Source organism: Lytechinus pictus, chromosome 5 (genome assembly GCF_037042905.1).
Source record: "Lytechinus pictus isolate F3 Inbred chromosome 5, Lp3.0, whole genome shotgun sequence".
In the NCBI taxonomy this organism is placed as follows: Eukaryota; Metazoa; Echinodermata; class Echinoidea; order Temnopleuroida; family Toxopneustidae; genus Lytechinus; species Lytechinus pictus.
The window spans coordinates 20201133-20224961 of record NC_087249.1 but is presented as its reverse complement, the minus strand read 5'-3'; the positions used below and the strand labels follow the sequence as shown (position 1 = coordinate 20224961).

General features: G+C 35.7%; 1 protein-coding gene across 3 annotated transcripts in view; it reads right to left on the bottom strand.

The window, feature by feature from the left end:
* Nucleotides 1-23829, bottom strand: part of LOC129262307 (solute carrier family 12 member 3-like) — a 50751-nt gene that overhangs the window by 4221 nt on the left and 22701 nt on the right. For all 3 annotated transcript variants that reach the window (XM_064099973.1, XM_064099974.1, XM_054900410.2), the window contains exons 7-24: nucleotides 19314-19424; nucleotides 17340-17451; nucleotides 16769-16896; nucleotides 13233-13436; nucleotides 12691-12798; nucleotides 11862-11985; nucleotides 11111-11212; nucleotides 10270-10425; nucleotides 9096-9195; nucleotides 8199-8310; nucleotides 7254-7388; nucleotides 6468-6574; nucleotides 5092-5216; nucleotides 4250-4555; nucleotides 3422-3533; nucleotides 2659-2745; nucleotides 1598-1709; nucleotides 341-408 (exon numbers count right to left, since the gene is read on the bottom strand). In XM_064099973.1, the coding sequence (XP_063956043.1) occupies nucleotides 341-408; nucleotides 1598-1709; nucleotides 2659-2745; nucleotides 3422-3533; nucleotides 4250-4555; nucleotides 5092-5216; nucleotides 6468-6574; nucleotides 7254-7388; nucleotides 8199-8310; nucleotides 9096-9195; nucleotides 10270-10425; nucleotides 11111-11212; nucleotides 11862-11985; nucleotides 12691-12798; nucleotides 13233-13436; nucleotides 16769-16896; nucleotides 17340-17451; nucleotides 19314-19424 (2309 nt within the window). The remainder of the gene's footprint in view (nucleotides 1-340; nucleotides 409-1597; nucleotides 1710-2658; nucleotides 2746-3421; nucleotides 3534-4249; nucleotides 4556-5091; nucleotides 5217-6467; nucleotides 6575-7253; nucleotides 7389-8198; nucleotides 8311-9095; nucleotides 9196-10269; nucleotides 10426-11110; nucleotides 11213-11861; nucleotides 11986-12690; nucleotides 12799-13232; nucleotides 13437-16768; nucleotides 16897-17339; nucleotides 17452-19313; nucleotides 19425-23829) is intronic.

Below are 23829 nucleotides of genomic sequence, written 5' to 3'. Positions count from 1 at the left end.
TTCTCAGTTTTATCATTTTATCTAATGACCATTTTTTTACTGGCAGGTCATATCAAACAGATAAATTGGTGTCAAAACAAGGGACTGTTAAATGAATTATGCCATAGACAGACTATCACTAGTAAAAAAGAAAATAGTAAATGAGAAGAAAGGCAATCAGATTGATTGGATATGAGATGAAAAGTGGAATTAGACCACGTTGGAAGAGACCAAACAGACCTACATGTAAGATGGAAGTGTGATATGACCATATCACAAATTACCCTCTCAAATCTTATCATGTCTTTCGGCCCATGCAAAAGTAAAAACACTCAGCAGAATTATGGTTGATTACACTTACATGACAATGAGGTTGGCATCTTTTGAGTGCTCTTGAAGAAGTTCCCTGAGTCGGATTTGTCTCATTGTCTAAAAATGGGTTTAGAAAAAGGGAACAGAATAAATTATATATTTCCAACCCATTTTAACCCTACATGTATGTAAGCCGGGGGGGGGGGGGGCTCGGAGGCCCCCAACGATTCGCGCAATATTTTCGCCGTGCGAAATTTTTTGACCGCGCCGCTCGCTCACTTTTTACTTTCAAGTCTTGCGCAACTTTTGAGACCAATTTCACGTCACCCAGGTACGTGGTTCCAAAATTATTTAAGTGCATGTCGGACCAAAAATTGCTCAAAAACGTGATTTTGTATACAAAGTCAATGCAAATTATGTTTTCAACCAAAAATCATAAATGTATGATTATTTCTAGTTTTGCTGGTCTATATGTATTTATGTTATGCTTTTTATGATCTCAGAAGAGTCCCCACCAAATTTCATTGAAAAAAACAATGAAAAACAAAAGGTAAAAAAAACAAGGAAATACATAAGAATTTGCAAAAAACAATACATAAGAAAATGATTTGATATCGCAATTTTGTTCCTGTACACTTGCTAAGTACATGTACACCACAAAGAGTTTCTATACCAAAAATTAGAACATTTGGAGCTTTCTTTAGGAAGTTAGACGAAAAAGTATGATTTCGCATACTAATTACGCATAAATTAGCATAATCACTTAATAGCAATTCGCATGAAATAAATTACTATACAATTTTGTAGATTATGTCCCAGACAACCTGCGTGCCAATTTTCAGCGCGATCGCTAGGTCCACGGCCGAGATCTCAAGGATCTGGGAGGCCCCCCCCCCATGGCCATATGAACTCCCAAAATACCCCGGCCTAGATAGGGTTAAAGAACAAATAAAATAAGTTTTGACAAATTTTTAGAGAAACATACATGTATCCTCACAAAACCTTTATCATTAACATCATCATTGCGATTGTTGTCCTCCTCCTCCTCATCACCATTTTCATCATCGTCATCTTTATCCTCATCATCACCTGGACCACCAACATTACCCGAATCATCATCATCCTCCTCATAGTCACCAATAGCTTCATTAGCACTAATATCACTACCATCTCGGGACTGTTACCAATGTCATCATCATCATCATCGTCGTCGTTGTCATCATCATCACCAATACCACAACCCTCCTCCTGCTCCCTCCCTTTCATATCACTATGTTTAGAATCTTATCTTGGAATCTCATCTCACCTTGTCTTTAAGTGATTCTACATCTTCTTCTGAGATCTTCCATGGATACATCTTAGGATCTTCACCATCCTTCAGTAACCACGGCTGGATGATCTCATTAAATTTGTCCACACTGCAACACAAAAAATACACACTTACCACTTTCAAAAGTTGCATTTCGATACAAATTAATCCATTTAACCATAAAAACTAATTGTATTTCCATATGAAGAGTAAATTACATACATCAATATGAAGAGTAAAATACATACTTTAATTTGATTTGTTTAAGACGAATCCATTTAAATCATCAAAAATGATTTTATGTCAATATGCAAGTTGAATCATATAGGGTAGTTTCTGACTCGTTCAGTTGTTCAAGCTGTGTTTGCAGCATCATAATAACCGATTGGAACCTTAAACAATACTTCAGAGTAAAACGAAAATCAGTCATTCAAAATGTTTAGGGTATATTTCATGCCAACGTGCAAAATGTACATTGATCTTAACCAGTACTCAACAAAACAGACAAATTTCATTTTAAAATATAGAAGGCGCTAACATGTTACCTTAACTACTTTCAATCTTTTGCCTGCCTGGTAGAGCACAAGCGAATGTTTCACAAAGATTGAATATGACTCCAAGTCAGGAGTCAGTACCAATGTGTGTATGGTATATAAAGATTAATCTCACTATGACTACCCTATACATGTAGCTAACCTCCTCTGAACATCCCAAGACCATAATAAAGCAATGTATCGTTTACTATATGCAACAAAAAATGAATTGATTTCAAACAAAATTTAAAAATTGACCACGAATGTACATATTAGGGCAATTAAGTATGTGCATCAGACCCCCTACATGTGTGGGATTTCTTTGAAATGATTTGTCTGATATTATTTTTGTTCACATTATAAAAAACAAAATTCTCTCAAATTATCAGTATTTGAGCAGCTGAGATGAAGTAAAAATGGAGAAAATGAGAGTTGGATAAACTGAACAAAAAACATTGTTTGTTTTATGGAATTCCCCATCATGATTCAAGAACGAGTCCTAAACCAAGTTGAGACAAGACCTACCTTGCAGCCGATGGCTTCTTGCCAATGTTTGGAATGATGGTGACACTGTCGTGAGGTATACGGAACTTACTCAGCATGTTTGCCATACTGAAAAATAAATAACAAAATGTATTCATTAATTATCCTATCACTTTTTGACGAGGCATGTTCCATTATGGGGATGCGTGAAGTAAAGAAACCATTTTTGTTGAACTACTGCACACTTATTGTATTGCCACAAATGAAGCAAAGAACGATTCTTTTAATCAAAACTTGTAGTACATCAAGAAAGTTAGAGTGTGATAAAAAAAAAAAACGTCTCACGCACAAATCCTGATTGATTGAACTAGCAAAAATATCCAAATTTTTTCTGTTTTCTGTTTTCTGCTTTTTCTGTGCAAAGGTGCTGAGATGATTCACTACAAACTCAATTTCCAAATCATATTTCCTTAAACAGTTAAGAGAACCGTATTCAAGGAAAACCAAAACATGGGCATTCCAAACTGCCACTTTAAATCATATTCATTTTATGATTTCATGGCAACATATAATAGTAGATGGGATTTGTAATGCGCCAAATTTAGAGTGCCCAAGTGAAAGGATGAAAGGAGAGAGAAAACATACAAATACAATGATAAATTAAGGAACTGATGTTTAAAGAGTAGGAAGCATTAAATAGATGCGTCTTAAATTAAGTTATGGTGTACAATACTTCTTTTGTTTTTTGGGTGGGGTACATATGTAACATTGCTATTGATAATTCTAAATTAAGACAAAAACTCACTTTCTTTTCTCATCATCAACCCTTTCCTTCTTTCCACTGGCGAAGACCCTCAGCTTACACTTCTGCCAGTTTGTCTTCTGAGTGAGTAGATGAGGAATGAGAAGCGTCAGACCTAGCACAGAGAAACAAGAATGATGAATATATCACAAATACATCCATGGGGGTAACTCTACGGAACATTGATCCCCGTCCCCCTATATGCTGCACGTTTCTGGACTAATTTCTCTGGTTTTCTAACAGATTTGAAATTGTATAATGCTCCCAGATTCAACAGTTCATGAAGTGCAGTAGGAATAGAGAAAACTGGGGTTTGGATGGAGAAAATGGTTGATGATTTTATGGTATTGCCCCATGATATCTGCTTGGCAAATTAGATATTGTACATGAGGTAGGCATGTGGACTTCCTATTAGCTCATAATCATACGATTCAGTTTTGAGATCTTGGAAAGTTTCAAAGACATGGTTTCAACTTTACTTTAGGAAGCAAAAATATCTACAAGGATAATCTGTCATTTTTTGTTGTTGTAAAATGACCCCTGTCCTAAGCTGATAACTTAAGTATTAAAGTCAAGTGGGTATTTATAATGCACTCATATACACTTTTATTTCCCATGTAGATACTTTGTAAATTCCAGCATAATGTTGAAAGGGCCTCCTTTTGAAATAGCATACCAATGAATAATGTGATTGATTGATTGAGGTCTGGCGAAAACAAAAACAAAATGTGTCAAATTCATGTCTGAATATCTATTTGTTAAGTTAGGTTAGATGGTAGGATATGTTTTAATGTTATTTATTATGAAGAATGTGATGAATAATGTACTTACCACCGTCGTCAAACAGCCACCAGACGTCGATGGTACCCTTGGGTTGCTTGCCCTGGAACTTCTGTGTGGTCTTGATGACCGAGCCGATCGGCATGTTGCGGACCAGCTTCTCGCTCGTCAACAGTGGCCGTGTTTGATGGTTCACATCATTCTCTGAGTTCTCAACCAATGCTGTGGATTCCTTCGCATTCTCTTTCTCCTTCTCTTCTTCTTCATCTGCTTCAGCTTGGTCTTGATTCTCCTTCACAGTGGTGTCCTGGGTGATGGTGATGGTCGGTGTAGTGACGCTGTTAGTTGCTTTCTCACCTGTGATGGGATGGAATGAAGCAGCATCTAAGTGACTGCAACCTCGTTAATGCTTGCTTTAAATTTTAACACAAATTTGAAAATAACACAGATGTGCAGTATATAGATATGGATATATGTCAGGGATGCCAAATAACCTGCTAGAGTCAGTTGATATTGATTCCTAGCTGCAAAAAGTCAAAAGCTGTCTATTTTACCGTATTACCAGAATATGTCAAATATAAAAAATATTGTATTTTTGAGAAGATTAATATCAGGAGTAAATAAAACAAAGAAGGAATAATGGAAATATAAGAACTCGAAATAGATAATTAAAGTAGATGTATAAAACAAAAAGTGGAGGAAAAAAAAAATAGTAGTATCATGAAATAATAAAAGCAAACAAAATAAAGGATTAGGAGACAATTTAAGAATGGGGAAAAAAAATTTAAGAAAAATTCTGACTTATACAATTAGGAAAAAACACAAACTAAAAACTTGCAGGGAATAGAAGACGTTCCCAAAACCCCTCCAACCCTGACAGAAGAAAAGACTACCTTCTTTCGGAATATCTTCTTTCTGTGTATAGGCTTCCTCTTTCTCAAAGTCAAGAGCTGCTGATACATCAGAACCCTCTCGTAACCTCAGAATACATACACCGAGCTGAAGATCAAAGGCATCACTGAAATATAAATAGAGACAATGTACATTAAATAACAAAATCATAAATCCCATATATACAAAACGATCATGTACATTTGTACAACATTATACAAATAAATTCTTTGCAAAAAAAAAAAAATCAAGCAAAAATCTTTTTTTAAAGATCATATAATTGCATGCAAAAATGTGTACATAAAGATGTTTCACAATTAATTTAAGAGTATCTTAAATTTAAAAAGTAGAAATATCATTTCCAAAATAAAGACAACTCACATTAAGGTATACTGTAAACGCTGTTATTTTCGCGGGATTAATTTTTCGCGCTTGGCGGCTTCAAAACATATTCGCGGGTTCTTGAATTCGCGCTGCACACTCAATAATAACAAAGTCACTTCCTTCTTCCCTATCTGTGAATGGTTTTAATTTACATTTTAGCGATGAAATTGTATTTTCTGATCAAAATTCTAGCTCTAAAGCAACGTAATTCAACATTGTTTTGAGCCAATCATGAGCTTTTGTGACATTTAGCGCAACTTTTCTTTGCCGGACGGACATCGGGGAAGGCAAAACAGAGGCGCTGATGGCCTGGTATGGACGGCCGTGCACCAGGTAAGGACCGGGGGGATTGCGGCTATTCAAAGTGCATGGGATCGATCAACAAACCTGGGCGATTGACCCAACGTCTTCTTAAAAACTAAACAGATCTAAACACTCACCAATCAAACAGCAAAAGAAATTTATATTTCAACCAAAATCATAATTTAAATACCGATCTGCGAATGTTGAAAAAAATGATCGCATTGCTTTGGAACAATTTCTTGAGATGCATATGATTTTGGAGCTAGCTTGCTTGCATAAATGTCGCCCTCTATAGGTCAAATTATGCAATCTCTTTGCCAAAACAATTCACGTACGCAATTGAACCGCGGTTCAAAACTTGCATTAAAATAGATGCTTATAAATTCGCGCTCGCCGATCTTGCCACGAGATGCGCAAAAATTTCCACTTTTACAGTAATTATTAATTGTTTTTTCATTATAAAGTATGTTTACTATATGTACAGGTACATCTTACAAGTTTAAAAAAATGTATATTTAACAGATACATGTAAATGAGATGATACAAATGGTGTCAATTATTGTCATTATGATTATCCATCCATTTTCGGGTTACAAAGAAAGCAAAGAGGCAAAACTAATTAAACATCAACGAAGCATAAACTGATCAGACTTATTTTGGTTTGCGGATGAACAACTTTTAAGAAACTTACTGTATGACGCCGACATAATCCAAGAGGTCTTGAGGCTTACAGGCACTCCAGTTTCTCTTGAATCCCATAAACATTGTGTTGGGACGGATTTTACCCAAGCCTCCGAGCTACGAGAAATGTTATCAGATGAAATATGTTACAGTGAAGGAAATTGTTTTTAAAAAGTGACCTGATAATGGAGCTGGGGTACATCTAAAATAGCAAAATCACTAAATCTTCCACAAAAAAGAAAGAGATCTTGCAGAAAGAAGAGATGTTTTAACTAAATTATGACATTTTTAGATAAATTTGCTCTCATCCAATTTATACGATGATTTCAGTAGCTTATTACAATAGCTGACATGAAAAAAGACCCATATGAAAATGTACAAGGAAACAAGACCTGAGGGGAAAAACATGAGATTGGAAGAAGAAACTTTCCACTCAGCCCTTATTATAATATTCAATTACCAGTCAAGCAGAGTCATTTCATCAACTGCTCAATAAGGCAATAGCAATAGTCTAACTGAATTGTAATGATAGCTGGATTTATACAGTGCTTTTCCAGAGGATACTATTACCCCTTTCTTTAGATAAAACTGTTGCTTCTTCATCAGTGCTCAGTGCAACTACATGTAATATCATGCACTAGTACAAGTTTAATTTATTATAAAACAAACTGGGGAGAAAATCCTTGATAAAGTGGAGAGTACACTATTTGGTCATTAGAGGCATTAACGATTACCTCTAGTGGTTTCTAAAACTGGACCATTTGGCTATCAACTGAAAGGGGGGAAGGGGTGTTACCTGCATGAGTTGCTGTGCGCCTTTCCTGAGGTTAGGTGCTGTAGTGAAGGCAAGGAATGCTTTGATCTTCATATAATTCAACCACTGCTCATATTCTGCTGTTCTGAGCTGTCTAAAAACTTCTGGCTGCTCACCCTATAGGACAGACAAACATAAAAAATGAATCTACCAATCCTGCTGTCTTTTCTTTCTGTTAATGCCCATGATCAGAGTATTGGTGAATAAGGCAATTGAACTTGAAGAGTGACTTGAGCTCCTGAATATTTTTGACGGGAACCGGCAGGTGCAATACAAAGGGTAAACACCATAGGCCTACTCTTTGAGGAAAAGAGTAATGGTCTTTAGCATGCATAGGTTGTACATGTAGCTCCGCAATACATGGGACAAACATATTCTTTCGATGGACAGAGTGTTTTCCAACTGCATTTACACCTGCACTGAATACACCGTTACACCGAACGCCATTGCAACAGATTTTTTGTTAGACGTCTTCCAGCATGAACGGGACTCAAACCCTCACATTGAGATCATACTGAAAGAGACGATCTTATCCGAAAGAGGTGCTTTAACCGACTGGGCTACGCCGCCTCAGTGGCAGATAAAATACCTTGACAAATTTTAATACATGAATACATAATTTCATCCCCTCAAAACTTCCTCACAATTTTTTCTCAGAAATTTTTCTTGTTCACCAAGGCAACATTACCATGCTACATGACAAAAAAATCTCCTTGAAATGCTAAATGGGCAAGACATATTTTGCAAGCTATTGTTCATGTAGCAGGTTCACACTAATTTTCATTCTACAGGTTCTTAGAAGTAAGACCAATAAGAGACAGAATATTCTTTACTCATAATGCTCCAAAATTGAGTTAGAATGTTAGAAATATTATAAAAAAATAATGTGCATATATGTTCAAGGTAAAATAATGTAGAATTACTTACTAAAATGACATTTCCACAGAGCAGCAAGCTAGTATTTTTGGTGATATGTGAACATAGATGAAGCATGGCTGGACGACAGTTAGGTGGCCCAGTCAGCAGTAAAATTTGAGGTCTGTAAAAAGTAATGAGCGAAATGATAGTATTTATATACGAAGAGGACAATTTCACTTTTTTTCAAATTTGAATTTATATAATGGTGATGGAAAATTGGAATAATGAAAAGGTAATTTATCATCTCAATGACTATAAATTCTATTTCTCTAAGGTATTTAATGTTTGAAATACATATATTGGATATTCTTTCTTTTAAAAGCAAATTCTCTTCTTGATACAAACTCTAATAACTCACACTAAAAGTAATGATGATGATAATCCAAACATTAATACAAGGCCAACCCAGCTGAGAATATTGTACAATATGCTAGTCTTGCAAGACCAAGCATGCTTTGTGATTTACTGTAGACAGGTAATATGAAATTTTATTTCATTCACAAAAGAGTACACAAAACAAAAACTTAAAAAGATATGCATTTCATTCAAATCCATGAGACTATTTGTGCCTATAGAGCACTGAATGAACGAATGAACATCTTTCTAAAGTACAAATTACCGACCAACCTATGGCAATAACACGACACCTGATTGCGAGCCAACTGTAACATTCTGTACATTGAGGTTGTGGAGTTGCCATGGTTGAGTGGTCTCAGGCACCCAACTGCAAACATGAGAGTCTGGGGTTCAATTAACCCCATGGCACTTTAAGACCCAGAGAAAAGCTTTTTTAAAAGCTCTCTTGAACTTCAAAGTAAAGAAAATACGATATTATTTGTATCAACATGTGCACGTTTAACAAAGAACTATACTCGCCAAAACAAAAAAGAACTCCCTGTAACCTACCTGAATGTCTTGACATGTTCTGGTACATTGCCTAGTTTGATAGTTGTCTGGAGTGCTCTCTTGTATAGGAATGCTTGGTTGGAATCTCCCCAGTTTACCTCTGTTATGAAGAAAAAAAATAAATACAATTTAATCAATCGTAACAACCCAAAATAATTGAATATTCTATTGTTCCTCTTCCAGCTGGCTCAGGTATAGAGATCCTTCTGTTGCATTCTGAATAGTCTACATTGCTTCCTCAGAAGTAAAGTATGAGGTGAAAGTGTTATAAAATGGTGATATGGATCCTAATATAATGACTGGCTGACATATACCATGTGGCCAGTCAATTATTTCAGCTAAAACAGGAAAATATGATGTCGGTCATGGTTTTGACACAACGGTTTGTCAAATAACCAGGGTTCATGTCACGATCTTAAAACCCAAATAATAAACATCATTCTCCTGTGGCATTGTAATGATTACACACCCTTGTTAATTTTGAAACAGTCCACACTCCCTTGGCTAAGCCTTGGGCATGTCAACACTTTTTGCATGTAATTCTCACTTATGCTCCTGATGATGTGTATTATGTGTATTTCTATAATACTTTGACAGTGATTTTATTTCTGCTAGTTTTGTTAGTCCAATAACTCAAAAATACCACTTTTTGTATATAACCCTTGTTTAACATGAAAGCAGAACCAGCATCATGATTACAAAAAACTTCTAAGACTGTGAATAAGTAAATAATTGTGAACATATGTTTGCAATATATTGGCTAAAAGACTCATACAGTCAGAAACAGATCAAGAATTTACTGCTACTACTAATAATAATAACGCAGTTCTTGTATAGCGCATATCACATTATGTCATAACGTCCCTATGCGCTTCCAAAGGACGTGGATATTACTAAATTGGGTATTACTAAATAATTGGGATATTACTAAATTGGAAGGGACTCTTTAACCCCGGACTCTTTAACCCCTTCCCCCCCCCCCAAAAAAAAAAAAAAAAGACAAACAATAGAGAAGGTTATCATCACTCCCTGGGAGAATTTTTTTTCCCATCAAAATCTTTGAACAAGCCTTCTCCCTCTTCACAGGTTTTCATCCTTCAAGGCCTGCTTGCCCTGTTCTGCATCCGCGCATGCATAAAGTTGAATAACCCAGTAAACCACGATGCATACAGACCTGGTTTTGTGCTGTGAACATACAAATATAGACCTGAGATGATAGCTATGGTAAGGAGAGCAGCCCACCAGTTGATAAGGAACATGACCCCAACACAGATGACTGATGCCACCAGGGCTACCCACATGTTGTAATACTTGAAGGCAGGTCTCCAGCCTAAAATGGAAAAAAATAAGTGCAATATTGAGATAAAGCAGAAATCATTTTGCTTTACGGTTTAATCTGTAGAGGTCTTGACCTCTGGATAGATGAATATAATGACAATAAATACATGTAGAAAGTTTAAATTAAGTTAGTGGCAGATCCTGATGATACAAAAATGCAATGACTCATCCATAATATTTTTTGTTGTTGTTGCTTGTTAGCTTCTCTTCAGAATTTTTTTTCGTTGTGATGACCTTATTTTCATTAAAGTGTAATTTTCCCACTCTTTTCTTTTGAGGAAAAAAAAAAACCAAACCCAGTAAATTGATGAAAATTTTGATGAAACCCTGGATTCACTGCTGACATAGAAGCACAGATGAACTTTAGATGGTTTTCATGATAAAATGGTGTATCTAATACTGATTGACGAACTACACAGTTTAGAGTCAAAGGCCAAGTGTGGTCATTAGATACTAAACACTATAACACAGGTACAGATATGAACCAATGATCAGGGCTCCTTAACACAAAGCTTTGCAATCAATCGCTAAATACCAATGACCAATCAAGATCGTCGTTGCACGCGCACTCTGTTTAAAATACTGACCGGGAACCAATCGGCGCGGTTCTTTCACACTTGCAATTCATCGCAAACCTTTGTGCTACGGAGCCCTGATCACAGATAGGTATAACTTACCTGGAGACTTTGCAAGTGAAGCAGAAAAACAAGAGAAGTTGATGAGAGCGTAGGAAGCCAAGAAGAAGTTTGAGATGAGTGGAGCTATCGTGTTTAAGTCACCTATAATTGATTGAAAAAAGGAAAGTAGTTTTTAGGTACATGTATGTATCCCTTTTATAACAGGGACTTGTTTTAAATCTTAATTGATTAGCCTTTCTTCAAATTGGCAACACCACCATTTCTATCGTCCTACATTTGTCTTCTAAAAGATCATGTTTGTATTATACTGTATAGAGTGATATAAACTGACAAAGCTGTATGTCTCAAAATTTGCCAAGTTTGATGGATAAAGAAAATAAAGAAAATCCACATGTTATTGTTCGAAATGAAATCTGAAATAGAAATACTCCAAAATTTTTTGCCCAATTGTTTGTGGGCCAGGCAGCCACGGTGCAGTGCCAGATCAACGTAGCTCTATCCCTTGAATTTTAGAACGCCAAACAGGGTAGCAGCAACTCACATCTTTTACGTCTTTTGGTTTGAACTCCATACCTCCCAGTTGTGAGACGGACGCTCTACCAACTGGGCCAACACACTAACAATTTAAGAGTGTAGTGGTAATTTTTGTTTTAAAAAGTATAAGCATCTGATGAATTGATGGATGCATCTACAATTGTTCATTATGTAAAGAACACTTCATTTCCGTTGACATATGCCATGATAGCATGCACAAAAAAGACATTAAGAGATTATAATTTTCTCAATGTACCAATAGCAATGAAAGCAGCTGCAATGAAGAAGGTTAGAACATAGGCTCTCTTTGGCTCATCACCAGCGCCGACTCCATAAGCAAAGTACTCAATCTTTGGGAAGATCTTGTCCTTGCAGACAGCCTGAATGGGACAAACAAAATACAGGAATTGTCTTTACCTTTCTCTATAAATGTAATTCTAGTCAGAATGCTTTCAAGTTTGATATAAACAGCAGTATGGCTGAAATCGATCATCACTGAACATCGATTGTATCTGAGCCAATACATGTATCACCATCGATGATTCATTAAAGATATATTTGTGGATTGTCATTGATTGAAAATTCCTACATCACCTGTAAGCTCGTTATGGGATGACACACATGACAATATGAAAATACTGAGAATGGGATAAATTTTTGTAAGCCAATTTTAGGATACAAATGTCCAGGCTTGTTAAAATATGCAGCAAACTCCATGATGTCAATAGTGTTCAGACTTGTCTAATAAACTGTCCCACTTATGTCTATGGATACACATGAATTCATTAAATCCTGAACATATAGGTATTTTTCAATATCCTTGGTTGCACAGACAAAATGTCATGACATCATGATGTTCGCTTCACTTCGAAGAATTCCACTGTTCCACAGCTTAAAAGTAAATATCTGCCTCAAGTGCACTCACTACCTAAACCGTGTGGACTAATATTATTAGGTTTCGTTTTTAATATAGGAATTTCTCTATATTATCTGAACAAGATCTTTGACTTGCAAGCAAATGAAAAATGAGCAGGCTTTGCCCTACCATATCTGAAGAAGATTTTAGAGAGGCACTGCCCTCTTACCTGAAACACCTTGGGAGCACTGACCAAGCTGGCTAGAGCGGAGGAGAGAGATGCAGCAAAGATACCAGCTAGTACCAAAGGAACCCAGCCAGAGATGACCTTCGCTGCCTGGATATGGATAAAAGAAACAAGACAAGCTACATTCAGATAATCCAATGGTGGAGTGTCCTCTTTGGTAACTTACACAGCGTCCTTTTTAAAGAGAGAACACATTTCCATCCTCTGGGTTTAAGTGTGGTAGAAGACATAGTGAATTGATGATATCCTAGGGCTTATCCGCAGGAATCCACAATAACATGACCCGAGAGTAGTTTCTGTTGTCTATAATGTCAGCTACAATAGTGACTTTCAGGTAAATTATTTCCTTTAGTAATTTGTAATTGGTTAAAGCAATTTGGGGATATCCAGTAGCAAGCTGCTCTGCTGAGTTCCTACCAGAATTGCCTTAACAAATATAAACATAAAAAAAAAAACATTAAACATAAAAAATATCAATGTTTTGACAAACAACACACCTAAAATAACAATTTGAATGCACTTACAGCCAGGTCATTAACAAGCCCATATTCACAGTTCATGGTGCCGTTCAGGCAAGCCGAAGTGACGTTGCCAGCAATGACATCAGCAATACTCCCTGTAGCCTCCCTGATCATACAACCACCGATGATCCAAGAAAGACCAACATATATAATGGTGGAGATCAAGATGGCCAACAATGTTCCCTTGGGGATAGCCTTCTGGGCATCCTGTGAGATGAGTGAAGAAGAGAGAGAGGGGGGGGGGGCAAGCGGGGAAGTAAAGAGAAAGGGAGGGAGAGATAGTGAGAGATCAAAGAACAAGAAGGGGAGAGCAAAGACGGAGGAAGAGACCAAGAGAGTAAGATAAATTGTATAATAAATCTACATTTCACCTTCAGAATAAACAGACACAATGTTCACAATGCCATAAAAAGTTGGAATGGACTCTGTACCCTGACAAATGATTGCTTACAATCAAAAGTATATAATCATTTTTTCAAGATAAAAATAAGATGTGGTACTAGTACATCAATCATACAGTGCAATCAACAATGAAGTAACATACGGTGTAATTCATGTAAAACTATTATTAAAATACTAATGTGGAAAAAGGAATATCATTAATCCTGACCTACAATATATATCCTATTAATAACCCAGGCACCTGTAAAACCTCTGAGTCACAGCTACAATACATATCAGCCAGGTGCAATCGGCAATATACCATTCTATCACACCGCAACAGCATGTACATGTGATAAAATAATCATTTATTGTTATTTTTAGGAAACCATCACTGATTATCCTTCTCCCATCATTCCCTCCTGTGCACTTTCATGACTTATAGCGTGGTTTCCTGGCCTGGCCAGCCAACATTTGATTACACACACTTGGTTCTGATGATTATCACATGGATACTAAACAGTCAAACAGCAAAGAACAATGGTTTGAACATGCCTAACAATGCCTGCAATGGGAACCCTATATGAGTCCAGTTCACATTCTAAGAATAACTTAAAATTGCATTATGGATGTATGTTTCATGAAATGTAAACAAACCTAGCAATTAGATTACATGTATATTCATATCATATCAATGCAATTTGTCTTTTTTTATAGGACAAGAAGAGGATACCTAATGAAATCTTCAAATTTGCTATTTTAGCAACATTGACGTCAGGACTTTAATAAAATCCAAGGAACTTGACAGTGCCTTCTAAAATCAGGACATTATCTCATGCCTGAAAGCAACCAAGACTATAAATCCTGGATACAAGAAATATCGTAGATGACACATTCCAGTATGCCCGGTTCTTATTCACCTATTCAGGTTCACATGAGGTGCTGAATGATTCAACTACATGTACCCGTACCAATCAAGGACCTAGCGAGGCAATAATTTAACCATTTCATGCTAATGCTTCTTATGGACGCAAGAAAGCAATTTTGACGGTCTATATATTTGCATTACATCAAGGAGACGCTAATCCAAGAAAACATTACATGAGGGCTCTGGACACCAAAAAGTCCCCAAAAGCCATGGAACACTAAAAAAGTCCCTCAAAGTCCTATACATGTAGGGCCTGATGTAAACTGCAGGAAATTTGGGCTGGAAAAATGGTGAGCTTAAAAAAAAAAGAGTACCCCTAGAAAAAACAATTTGGTGACAAATATTGTAGATTCCTAGTTTCAAGGGAAAGAAATTATTATCACAAAATATTCGAAAAAGGAAGCAACTTTTTTTTTTTAATTCTGTTTTCATTATAACAATAAAAGTCAATTACAAAATTTGCAAGACTGATTATTAAGTGATTGCAAATTGTTACTAAATGTGGGATGAAAATTAAATTTAGGTTTACACACAATAGTGTTTGGTCTGAATTCTAGTCCCGATCTTTTCACCCAATTCAATCTCTTCCTCTATTACTTCCTCTGTCTGTAATCATAGAGGGTTAAAACATCCGACACAACCCATCACATCCTGATAAAACTGGTCTGACCCCATATAACAACAATTGGCAGTTATAACCACACAATGGAATGGTATAATTTTTTGTTATGCAATGGGATATTGTTGTAGGATAACTGGGAAAGTTATTGTTTGTTTATAGTTTGTGTTTAAATAAACATCACCAATATATATATTTGTCTATAATACAAGGAGCTTTGGGTACTATTACCCTTTGCAATATATCATAAACCTTGTTCTTGATATGAAGATGACTTCAAAGAATGGCTTTGATATGCCAAATTGTATCAGCTTCATGTACATGTACATATAATCAGTTGAAATGTGTTCCACATTTTCATACACATGTGTATTAAGATTTAAACTGTAGGCCTAGTCCTCTAAAAAAAATGCAAAGTATACTCTTTCATAGCTCAACTGGAGTTTGATCATAGTGTCTTAGAGCATGGTTGTGTTTTAGAACACTGTTTGTAATTAACTACAATCTTTTCTTTAAAAAGTCTTTGACAATACCAAAAGACAAGTCAAATTCAAGTCAAGTCATTTGTATAGTCACTCTATTCAGATATTAATTAATTACAAACAGCTTTCTACAGCATGAAGGCCAACAAAATTTGATGCACACAGTCTCAAAGAATTTTCTTCAAACTGATAGCTATTTACTCTATTAAAGCTGAGTGTAGAAAAAAATAAATCAATTACTCACCAAAGAATAGAAAGAGGTGTGCAGGGAGTTTAACCCAGCACCTTGAGACATGCACTATGAAAATGCATCCAGTATCATGTATCATAAAATGTCTAAAACTATCCCCCACCCCCAAAAAATAAAATCATTATACAGGTAATAACAGGCACAAAATATTTTGTGGCAGTGGTTATGACAAGGCTCAGGTGGTTGAAAGAAATTACTTCAAATATGACCTAATAAAAAAAGATGGTTTAATAATACAATAAGCCTTGGGGGGGGGGGGGGGTCTTTGATAATAATATCAATCTTCCACTTCATAAAGTGCTTCTTATTGTCTGCATACAGTGAATGCACTTCTACTGGCACTGCGATTTGGCTGGCCTGCATGCAGTGTATGCACAATCTCCACTTTCTGAGGAGTATTCCAGCGATAAGTAGCCAAGATGCTGTTTATTATTAAACCAATTGAACTTGGGACTGTGGAACCTCAACTCATACCCCTCCCACTCTACAGACACACATTGCTTGGACATAAAAACAAATCCCTATTATTACCGTCATACACCATTTGGCAGGGTATTATCATCAATTATCATTATCATGAGCATCATCATCAGCATGTCATCATCATCATCATCATCACCATCATCATCATCCTCACCACCATCACCATCATCATCATCATCATCATCATCATCATTATCATCAGTCATCATCATCAGTCATCATCATCATCAGTCATCATCATTATCACGAGCATCATCATTAACACTATCATCATCATCAGGAGGAAAGTTTATCATCAGCACCACCACCCCACCATCACTGTCATCATCATCATCATCATCATTATCATCATCCTACTCATCCTCCTGACCATCATTAAGGGTATTAACGACTTACTTGAAGATCTCCCGAGATGTTTGCTCCTGCTAAGATACCGGTGGCTGCTGGGAAGAAGATGGAGAAGACTGAGAAGAAACTCTCTCCATCTTGGAAGCTGGGCTTCAGATTTGCTACAAAGACATCCTCTATAAACATGAATATACAAATAATACATAAATAATTTCTGTCAACAAAATGATAGCAATTTATGTAAATTGTGTAATATGATCATGTACAGGTGAATTAATAGTAAACACTGAGGATAATGATCTGTGAAGTAACAATAAGAATTCAGTTGAAATCTAGTCTTACAAAATATTGAATTTGATATTTGTTTTGTAGCATTATTTTCATCATCATGCCTCATAATCAGCATCACGCCTCATAATCATAATCATCATCATCCTCATCATCATCATCATCACCACCATTATTATCATCTTCATCAGCATCACTGTCATCATCATTATCATCGTATAAAAACACTTCAATCGATTAAGATGATTTACCGGGGGAAAAAAGAGATGTGGAGAAAGGGGTAGGGAGGAGAGAAAGAGGAGAAAATCAAAGAATAAAGATGAATTCTTACTTTTGTACCCAGTGAACCCCTTGGCAGCTTTGGCGTCAGTCACCGGAAGAAAACTACCAACAACCATGTTGAAAATAGCTATACTAAGAACCACAAGAAGAACTAACTGAATCTGTATTCAAAACATCACAATAGAACATTATTCATAATCAGATAGAAAAATAAAACTTTATTATAAAATGACATTCTAAAAAAAAATGTTTTGATAGATTTAACCAGAAAACTCCCCCCCCCAAGAAAAACAAATCAGGGTGGAACACTCAATAATTATCACAATCAGCATTACAAAACGAGCTACGATTATCAAGATACTTGCAGAGTCATGGGCGCAACTTCATCAGTTGCATAGTTTGCAGTATCATTTTAAGCTCTATTGACATACATGTAAAGTAGCCATACGATAATGTCTTGACAAAGTGACAGGGAGAAATGGGATATAAATTCTTTTGGCTAATATTTATGTTAATACTCGTCTCACTAGTGACACAAATGAAGGAAGCGCAACATGGTTATAACTGCGAAGAAGACTATACTGGACATCATGCTAGTTTTATATCAGGTGAGTATCAAACTCAACATCAAATCATGTGTGTGTTAAACCAGATTATTGTATTGTACTGACCCACGATCCATCTAGTCTTGTGTGCAGGTTTTCAGCATGTGTTGCTACATACCTTTAATCCTATAAAGGACTGGGGAGGGGGCATGATGGCCCCTCCCCCAACGCTACGCACGATATTTACCAAACGTTGCGCTGAAAAATGTTATGACTTTTTTCTTTGAAGTCTTACGCAACTTTTAAGACCGAATGCGCGACATACGGTCATAGCATCGCGACGCCACAAGACTTTTTACCAATGTTATGCCGAAAATGGCTCATTTTTATACTTTGTGTAAAAAGTCTATGGGAGATGAAATTCATAAAAGGGTGATTATTTTTTGTTCTAATTGGTCTGATTAATTAATTTAGGGTTTAATTTAGTTGCTGAATGGTTTGTAATAATTTACATTGAAAAAACAATGAAAAACAAAAGATGAAAAAACAAAGAAATACATAAAAAGTTCTAAAAACAAAGAAATCCATGAGGAAAAAAATTGGCTTTTGCAATTTTCCTTGGTGGAAACCTTAAAATCATATTACAAAGATGACATCTGGAAAAAAGAGAAGAGAATTTATAGTGAAATTGGGTGTTAAATATGCCAATAATGTTTTTCACAAATAAATTTGCATATTTTATTCATAATAAATAAAAAATAATTATTTTCAGAATTCTTTTTATACTAGCTTGTAGTTTATGTTGTAAAGAACGTGCGTGCCAAATTTTGGCGCGATTGCGCGAACGGCGGCTGAGATAAGAAGGGGGGGGAGACATCATGGCCCCCCCAGTCCTCGATACATCTCAAATAGCCCAGTCCTTTTAGGGTTGAACTCTATCAGCAGTATACAGGGTGCTTTTGAAATGTTGCTTTTAACATTGAGAATGATGTTATTATTTACAGGCACACCTTGTCACAAAAAAAATTAGCATTGCCAATTTGAGGAAGAACAATTTTTATCCCGTTTTATAAAGAATTGTTATAATAACAAATGCACGATTACTATAACAACTTTACTATCAACCAATCAGATTGAAAGATTTCAGTAGCTTTCAACTGTTATGGCAAGGCTCGACATTAGCAGTACCCCGGTGGCCTGAGGCAACCAAAAATGAGAGTTGGGCAACCAAAATTCTGTACAAGCCCAAACTTGGTGGCCCGGTTTGGGCTACCAAAGATTTTAATAAATTGTAATGTTTTCTATTGCTTTAGGGCCACCAAATTCGTTTTGCGGGCCACCAAGAAAAAGTTAGTGTTAGTGTGATAGCCTTGATTATGGATTTCAGTAGCTCTTAACTGTTATTGTAAATGTGTTATTATGACAAGTTATATGAAACAGGACCGTTATCAATTTAAAAGATCATACAATTAGCATACCTTAGCTTCCCATGCCATGCCTATAAAGAGGATGGCAAGGAGGATGACAATGGTGATCATACCAATGATCCTGACATCGTTGACCAGGTTAACCATCTGGGCATCATACTCCTGAACAAAAAAAAAAGAAAAATAAGTACATAATGAAGATATTTATCACATCATTCTGTAAAAATAATCAAAGAGAAATTCAAGTATCATGTACTTTTCACACCGGATTGATTTTTTTTTAACTGAACGTTCTTTAAGAAATATACAGGTATGACAAAAAGACAAAATATGGCTGTCTTGGGGATATTTCAGGAAATAAATAGTGTCTTTCACTGACTACTATCATTAGCTACTGAATGGTAGTGATATTTTACCGAAAGAAAGCATCGATGCTTGAAAGCAAGCAACCAGATGGCTTGAGGTTTTCTCTGAGGGACCTGGTAATGAGGATTAATGCCTTACCAAAGGGCACTAGCGCCCCAATTGGGAATCGAACCTGGGTCACTGGAATACGAAACCCCCGCTCTACCGACTGAACTATCGCACCTCCTTCAAATCCTTGTATTTGATTGGCTCAGAGAAACTCAACAGTGAAAATCACTTATACGTTTTTCACATAACACATTTCGTTTTCAAACATTATGAGTTTGATATTTCATATTTAAAACATGTATAATGTAGTTAAAATAAAGATCATTCATGATTGTAAGAAAACTGCACTACTGGAAAATTACTGTAAAGAAAAAATCATGAATTAGCCCCCCTATCCTGTAATATAATATTTTGCACATGGACTTGAAAAAAACCCAACTAAAATACAGTACTGTGAAGGTCTATTATATTTGTTTAGCACATTAATCCAATATTGACAGAGAAGGGGAAGAGAAAAATCTAGCAGGAAAGATGGTGGATAACAAGTTCATCCTGCATTGTTGATAGGCATCAGCCAGTATCTATTTTAGGGATTTAAACTGTAACTATTCAAATCATAAAAGCTTCAGAAAGGGATCTGAATCCTTTAATTATCACTGGATTTATAATGCCTTTCAGGCAATCTGAATATCAAGCTTGTTTCCATTCATAAGTTCAATAGGGGAGGGCTGTATGATCCAGAAAGCTGTGTGGGTTAAAATTATGCTAGACTTTTGTGTAGTGAAGTTCATTTTGAATATGAAAATGCAAATTCTGTGTTTGAAACATACATTTACATGTAAATAACTGCATTCTCAAATATTTGAATTAATACTTGCTGATGAAGAGATTGCAATCTCATCTTTAATGTAAAAAAAAAATCATTACAGCCTGTAAAATAAATGACCACATTCAAAATGGGAAAATCAATTTACTGATGTGAACGTTCAGGCCAGTGGCCCGTATTCTGAACTCGGGTTTAAATCAAACCATGGTCTAAAGTTGTGGTTTAACTATGGAGAGCCAATTGGGGCACAAATCCCTAACAGTACACATCCAATTTATTAACTCATATGACACCCAAATTGTCTGGGAATGATAACTGAAGTATTTTTCATCATTATGAAAGCAAAAGGAAACAAAGTAGTAAACATAAGAAATATACAATATAAACAGAATGTTAGAATTTTTGGCTCTCCATAATTTTAGCACAGACTTAGACCATGGTCTAAATTAAACCTGACTTCAGGATACGGGCCAGTATCTTTTCAATTTAAACTGTGCATAATCCTTCTAAAACAAAAAAACAAAAAAATCACTTTTGAATGGGTGCTTTGTAAAAATTATCTGGTTGATTTTCAGTACACTTTGAATCCTTCATGTATATGTTCTTTTGTTTCACAATATACATGTAATACAGAAATAAAGTTTACTTGATATCACATATCAATTATTATAACTGAAAATATTTCACATTCTAAATAATGATACTACCCATACAATGCATAATTGCTTTAACAACCTGTACACCTACCATGTTCCTTATTTCATATTCAGTTTTACTTGCACCACCCTTCTCTTCCTCCCTCCTTCCTTTACCTCCCTTTTCTCCCTATATTATAAATGTATAATTACTATTGCTTTTTACTTTTTTATAATTCATTATTATTACTGTTGTTATTGTAGTTTTTGTTTAAATTACTTTCAATTTTTGTATTCGCTTTACTTTGATATATTGAAGATTACTTGTTTTAAGCTTGTCTTTCGTCCGTCTCCATTATTGTATATAGTTTTTGTTAATCAGGTACATGTATAGGAAACTAAGTTTTAATAGGGACTTGCCTGTCATACAAGCTTTGCTTTTTTGGCAAGTCCCTCCATTCTGTTCCATATACTTTTTATAGCCAAAATAATTGCAGCTCATTTTCCTGTTTAATCTATCTTCAATATTTGTTTATGTTATATCATTGAACTGTCTGTCTTATTTTGAATATGTACTGTGAATAAACTGAATACTTCTATTGTATTTTGTTTATTTTGTCGTATGGAAATGAATAAATCTATTTTTAATGCCAGTCAGTAACATAGTATTAACAGTATATATCTATTGCACATTCTTGTATGTTCCGTGCATCATGACTTTCTCAAAAGTTCATTATTCACAAAAGTTCGCAGGAGATCATAATCATTCCATAGGAGCTCAGGAATTACGCAAAGCTCTAGCATGATTTATCTTTGACTGATGATCAGAGTATGATCAAATAAACCAGGCTTTACCCAGTTCGAAAGACAAGTCTGGAAATCTGGGTGTCATCTGAACCTCAAATCTTATTTTCTTCAGATGACAGTGCAATTCTTCATTTTATTGTCACAATGTTTCCTTTTTCAGGCCTTTCGTTCGAACTCTGAAATTCGATCAGCGAGGAATTAAGATCTTGTCACATAGACCTCTAGCGTCCATCAATGTCTGCGGCTCATCGCACTTCCTGTCTTTAATTTGCTAGCTTGCAGTGAGAAGTGGGATAGCAAGAAATCTTTTACTAAGTTTAACTAAGCACAGACTGAATTTTCCACCAAAAAAAGGAAGGGATCGTTCATACACCTACACGCAGTGATTACTTATTAACATGTTTCCTGTGGAATAGTCAAGTCTACAAGTACCATACAAAGTAGAGTGTTTTATATGTACATGACTGTGCATGTGGAAATGTTGTAGTACTGTATGTTCTCTAGCCAACACATCATAAGCATACACATTAAATACAAATTTGGGTCAGAAGCTGATTATTCATCTTATTGGTTAAAACATGAAGGCTTTTTTATACATCATTAAAAAAAAATCTCCAAACCCCCCAAAATCAACATGTATGTTTCGTTTTTTTTATACCAGTATCAAATTTCAAATTCAGACGTGAAGATAATCAACTTCTTAAGATTCTCTTGCTTTGACATAAACTAACCCATACAAATTGAACTTGCCTTGGATTTCAATAAATAAACGTAAGTATTGAGAGGGTAATTTGTCTTCCTGGGCACATTCCTTCAGTGTAAATAGAAATAATTTGACCTTAAAATTTTCACGACCAAGAAAAAAAAAGATAAAAGGAAAGAGAGAAGGGTGAAATATGATATAATTTTCTGAATATTATATCTCAATCTAATTAAAATTTGATTTTTGTAATAGAAATGTCGAAATTTTTGTTCGCTCTCAACTTCCTATAAATTTTACACGATACGCCTTATCTACATGTAGCCCCTCAACATTTTTGGCTTATTAACGCCACTGTTGAAAGGGCAAAACCAACTTCTGCAGCCATGGCCTTGGTGAATAATTTCAAACCCTGATTAAAATGAAAAAAAGGTCTCAATGAATATATTTCAGTGAAGTATCCCTTTAAAGCCCAAGTTGATGATTGCTTGACGTGACTCAGCGCATCATTTTTCACAAGAGTTTCATCTCGGTTCCTGCCTCGCACACCTTCTGACTACCCTCTTCTTGGGTTTCCTCACCCCCTACCAACAGCACCACAAACCTCACATGAGGGATGTCATTCACATACATGTATCACATGCTGAACCACCTCAAATAGATTAAGGGAGGAAAGGTATTTAAAGGGGTATCAAAGTGGTCGTGTGGTCCAGTGGTTAGAGCATTGGACTCATAATCGCAAGGTTGTGAGTTCGAATCCCAACTCTGCCATTGTCTCCACTTTGATAAAAAGGCCCAAGAGTGATATCTGTCGTCTATAACGTCAGCCACTATGACTGATAAACCTAGACGTAAAATGTTTCATAGGTAATTGGTTACAAACCAGCTTGGCGTTTACCAGCAAAAATGCTGTCCTGCCGAGTTCCTACGGGAGTTACCACAAACAGAAACAGAAACAAATCTTTCGAAATCGAATAGTATTTATCATAGTTGTATATGAAAACATATACATGTACATGTAAGTAAATGTAGGTTTTCATGCTTTGGATTTTTATTCAAATTATAATGCAACCATACATGTGCAGTGTGTTCAGTGCTAAAAACTTTCTATAATATACAAATTGAATGTGCTAAACTATTTACAAATCAATTTTGAAAAAACAAATCCTAATTACAATCAACAGT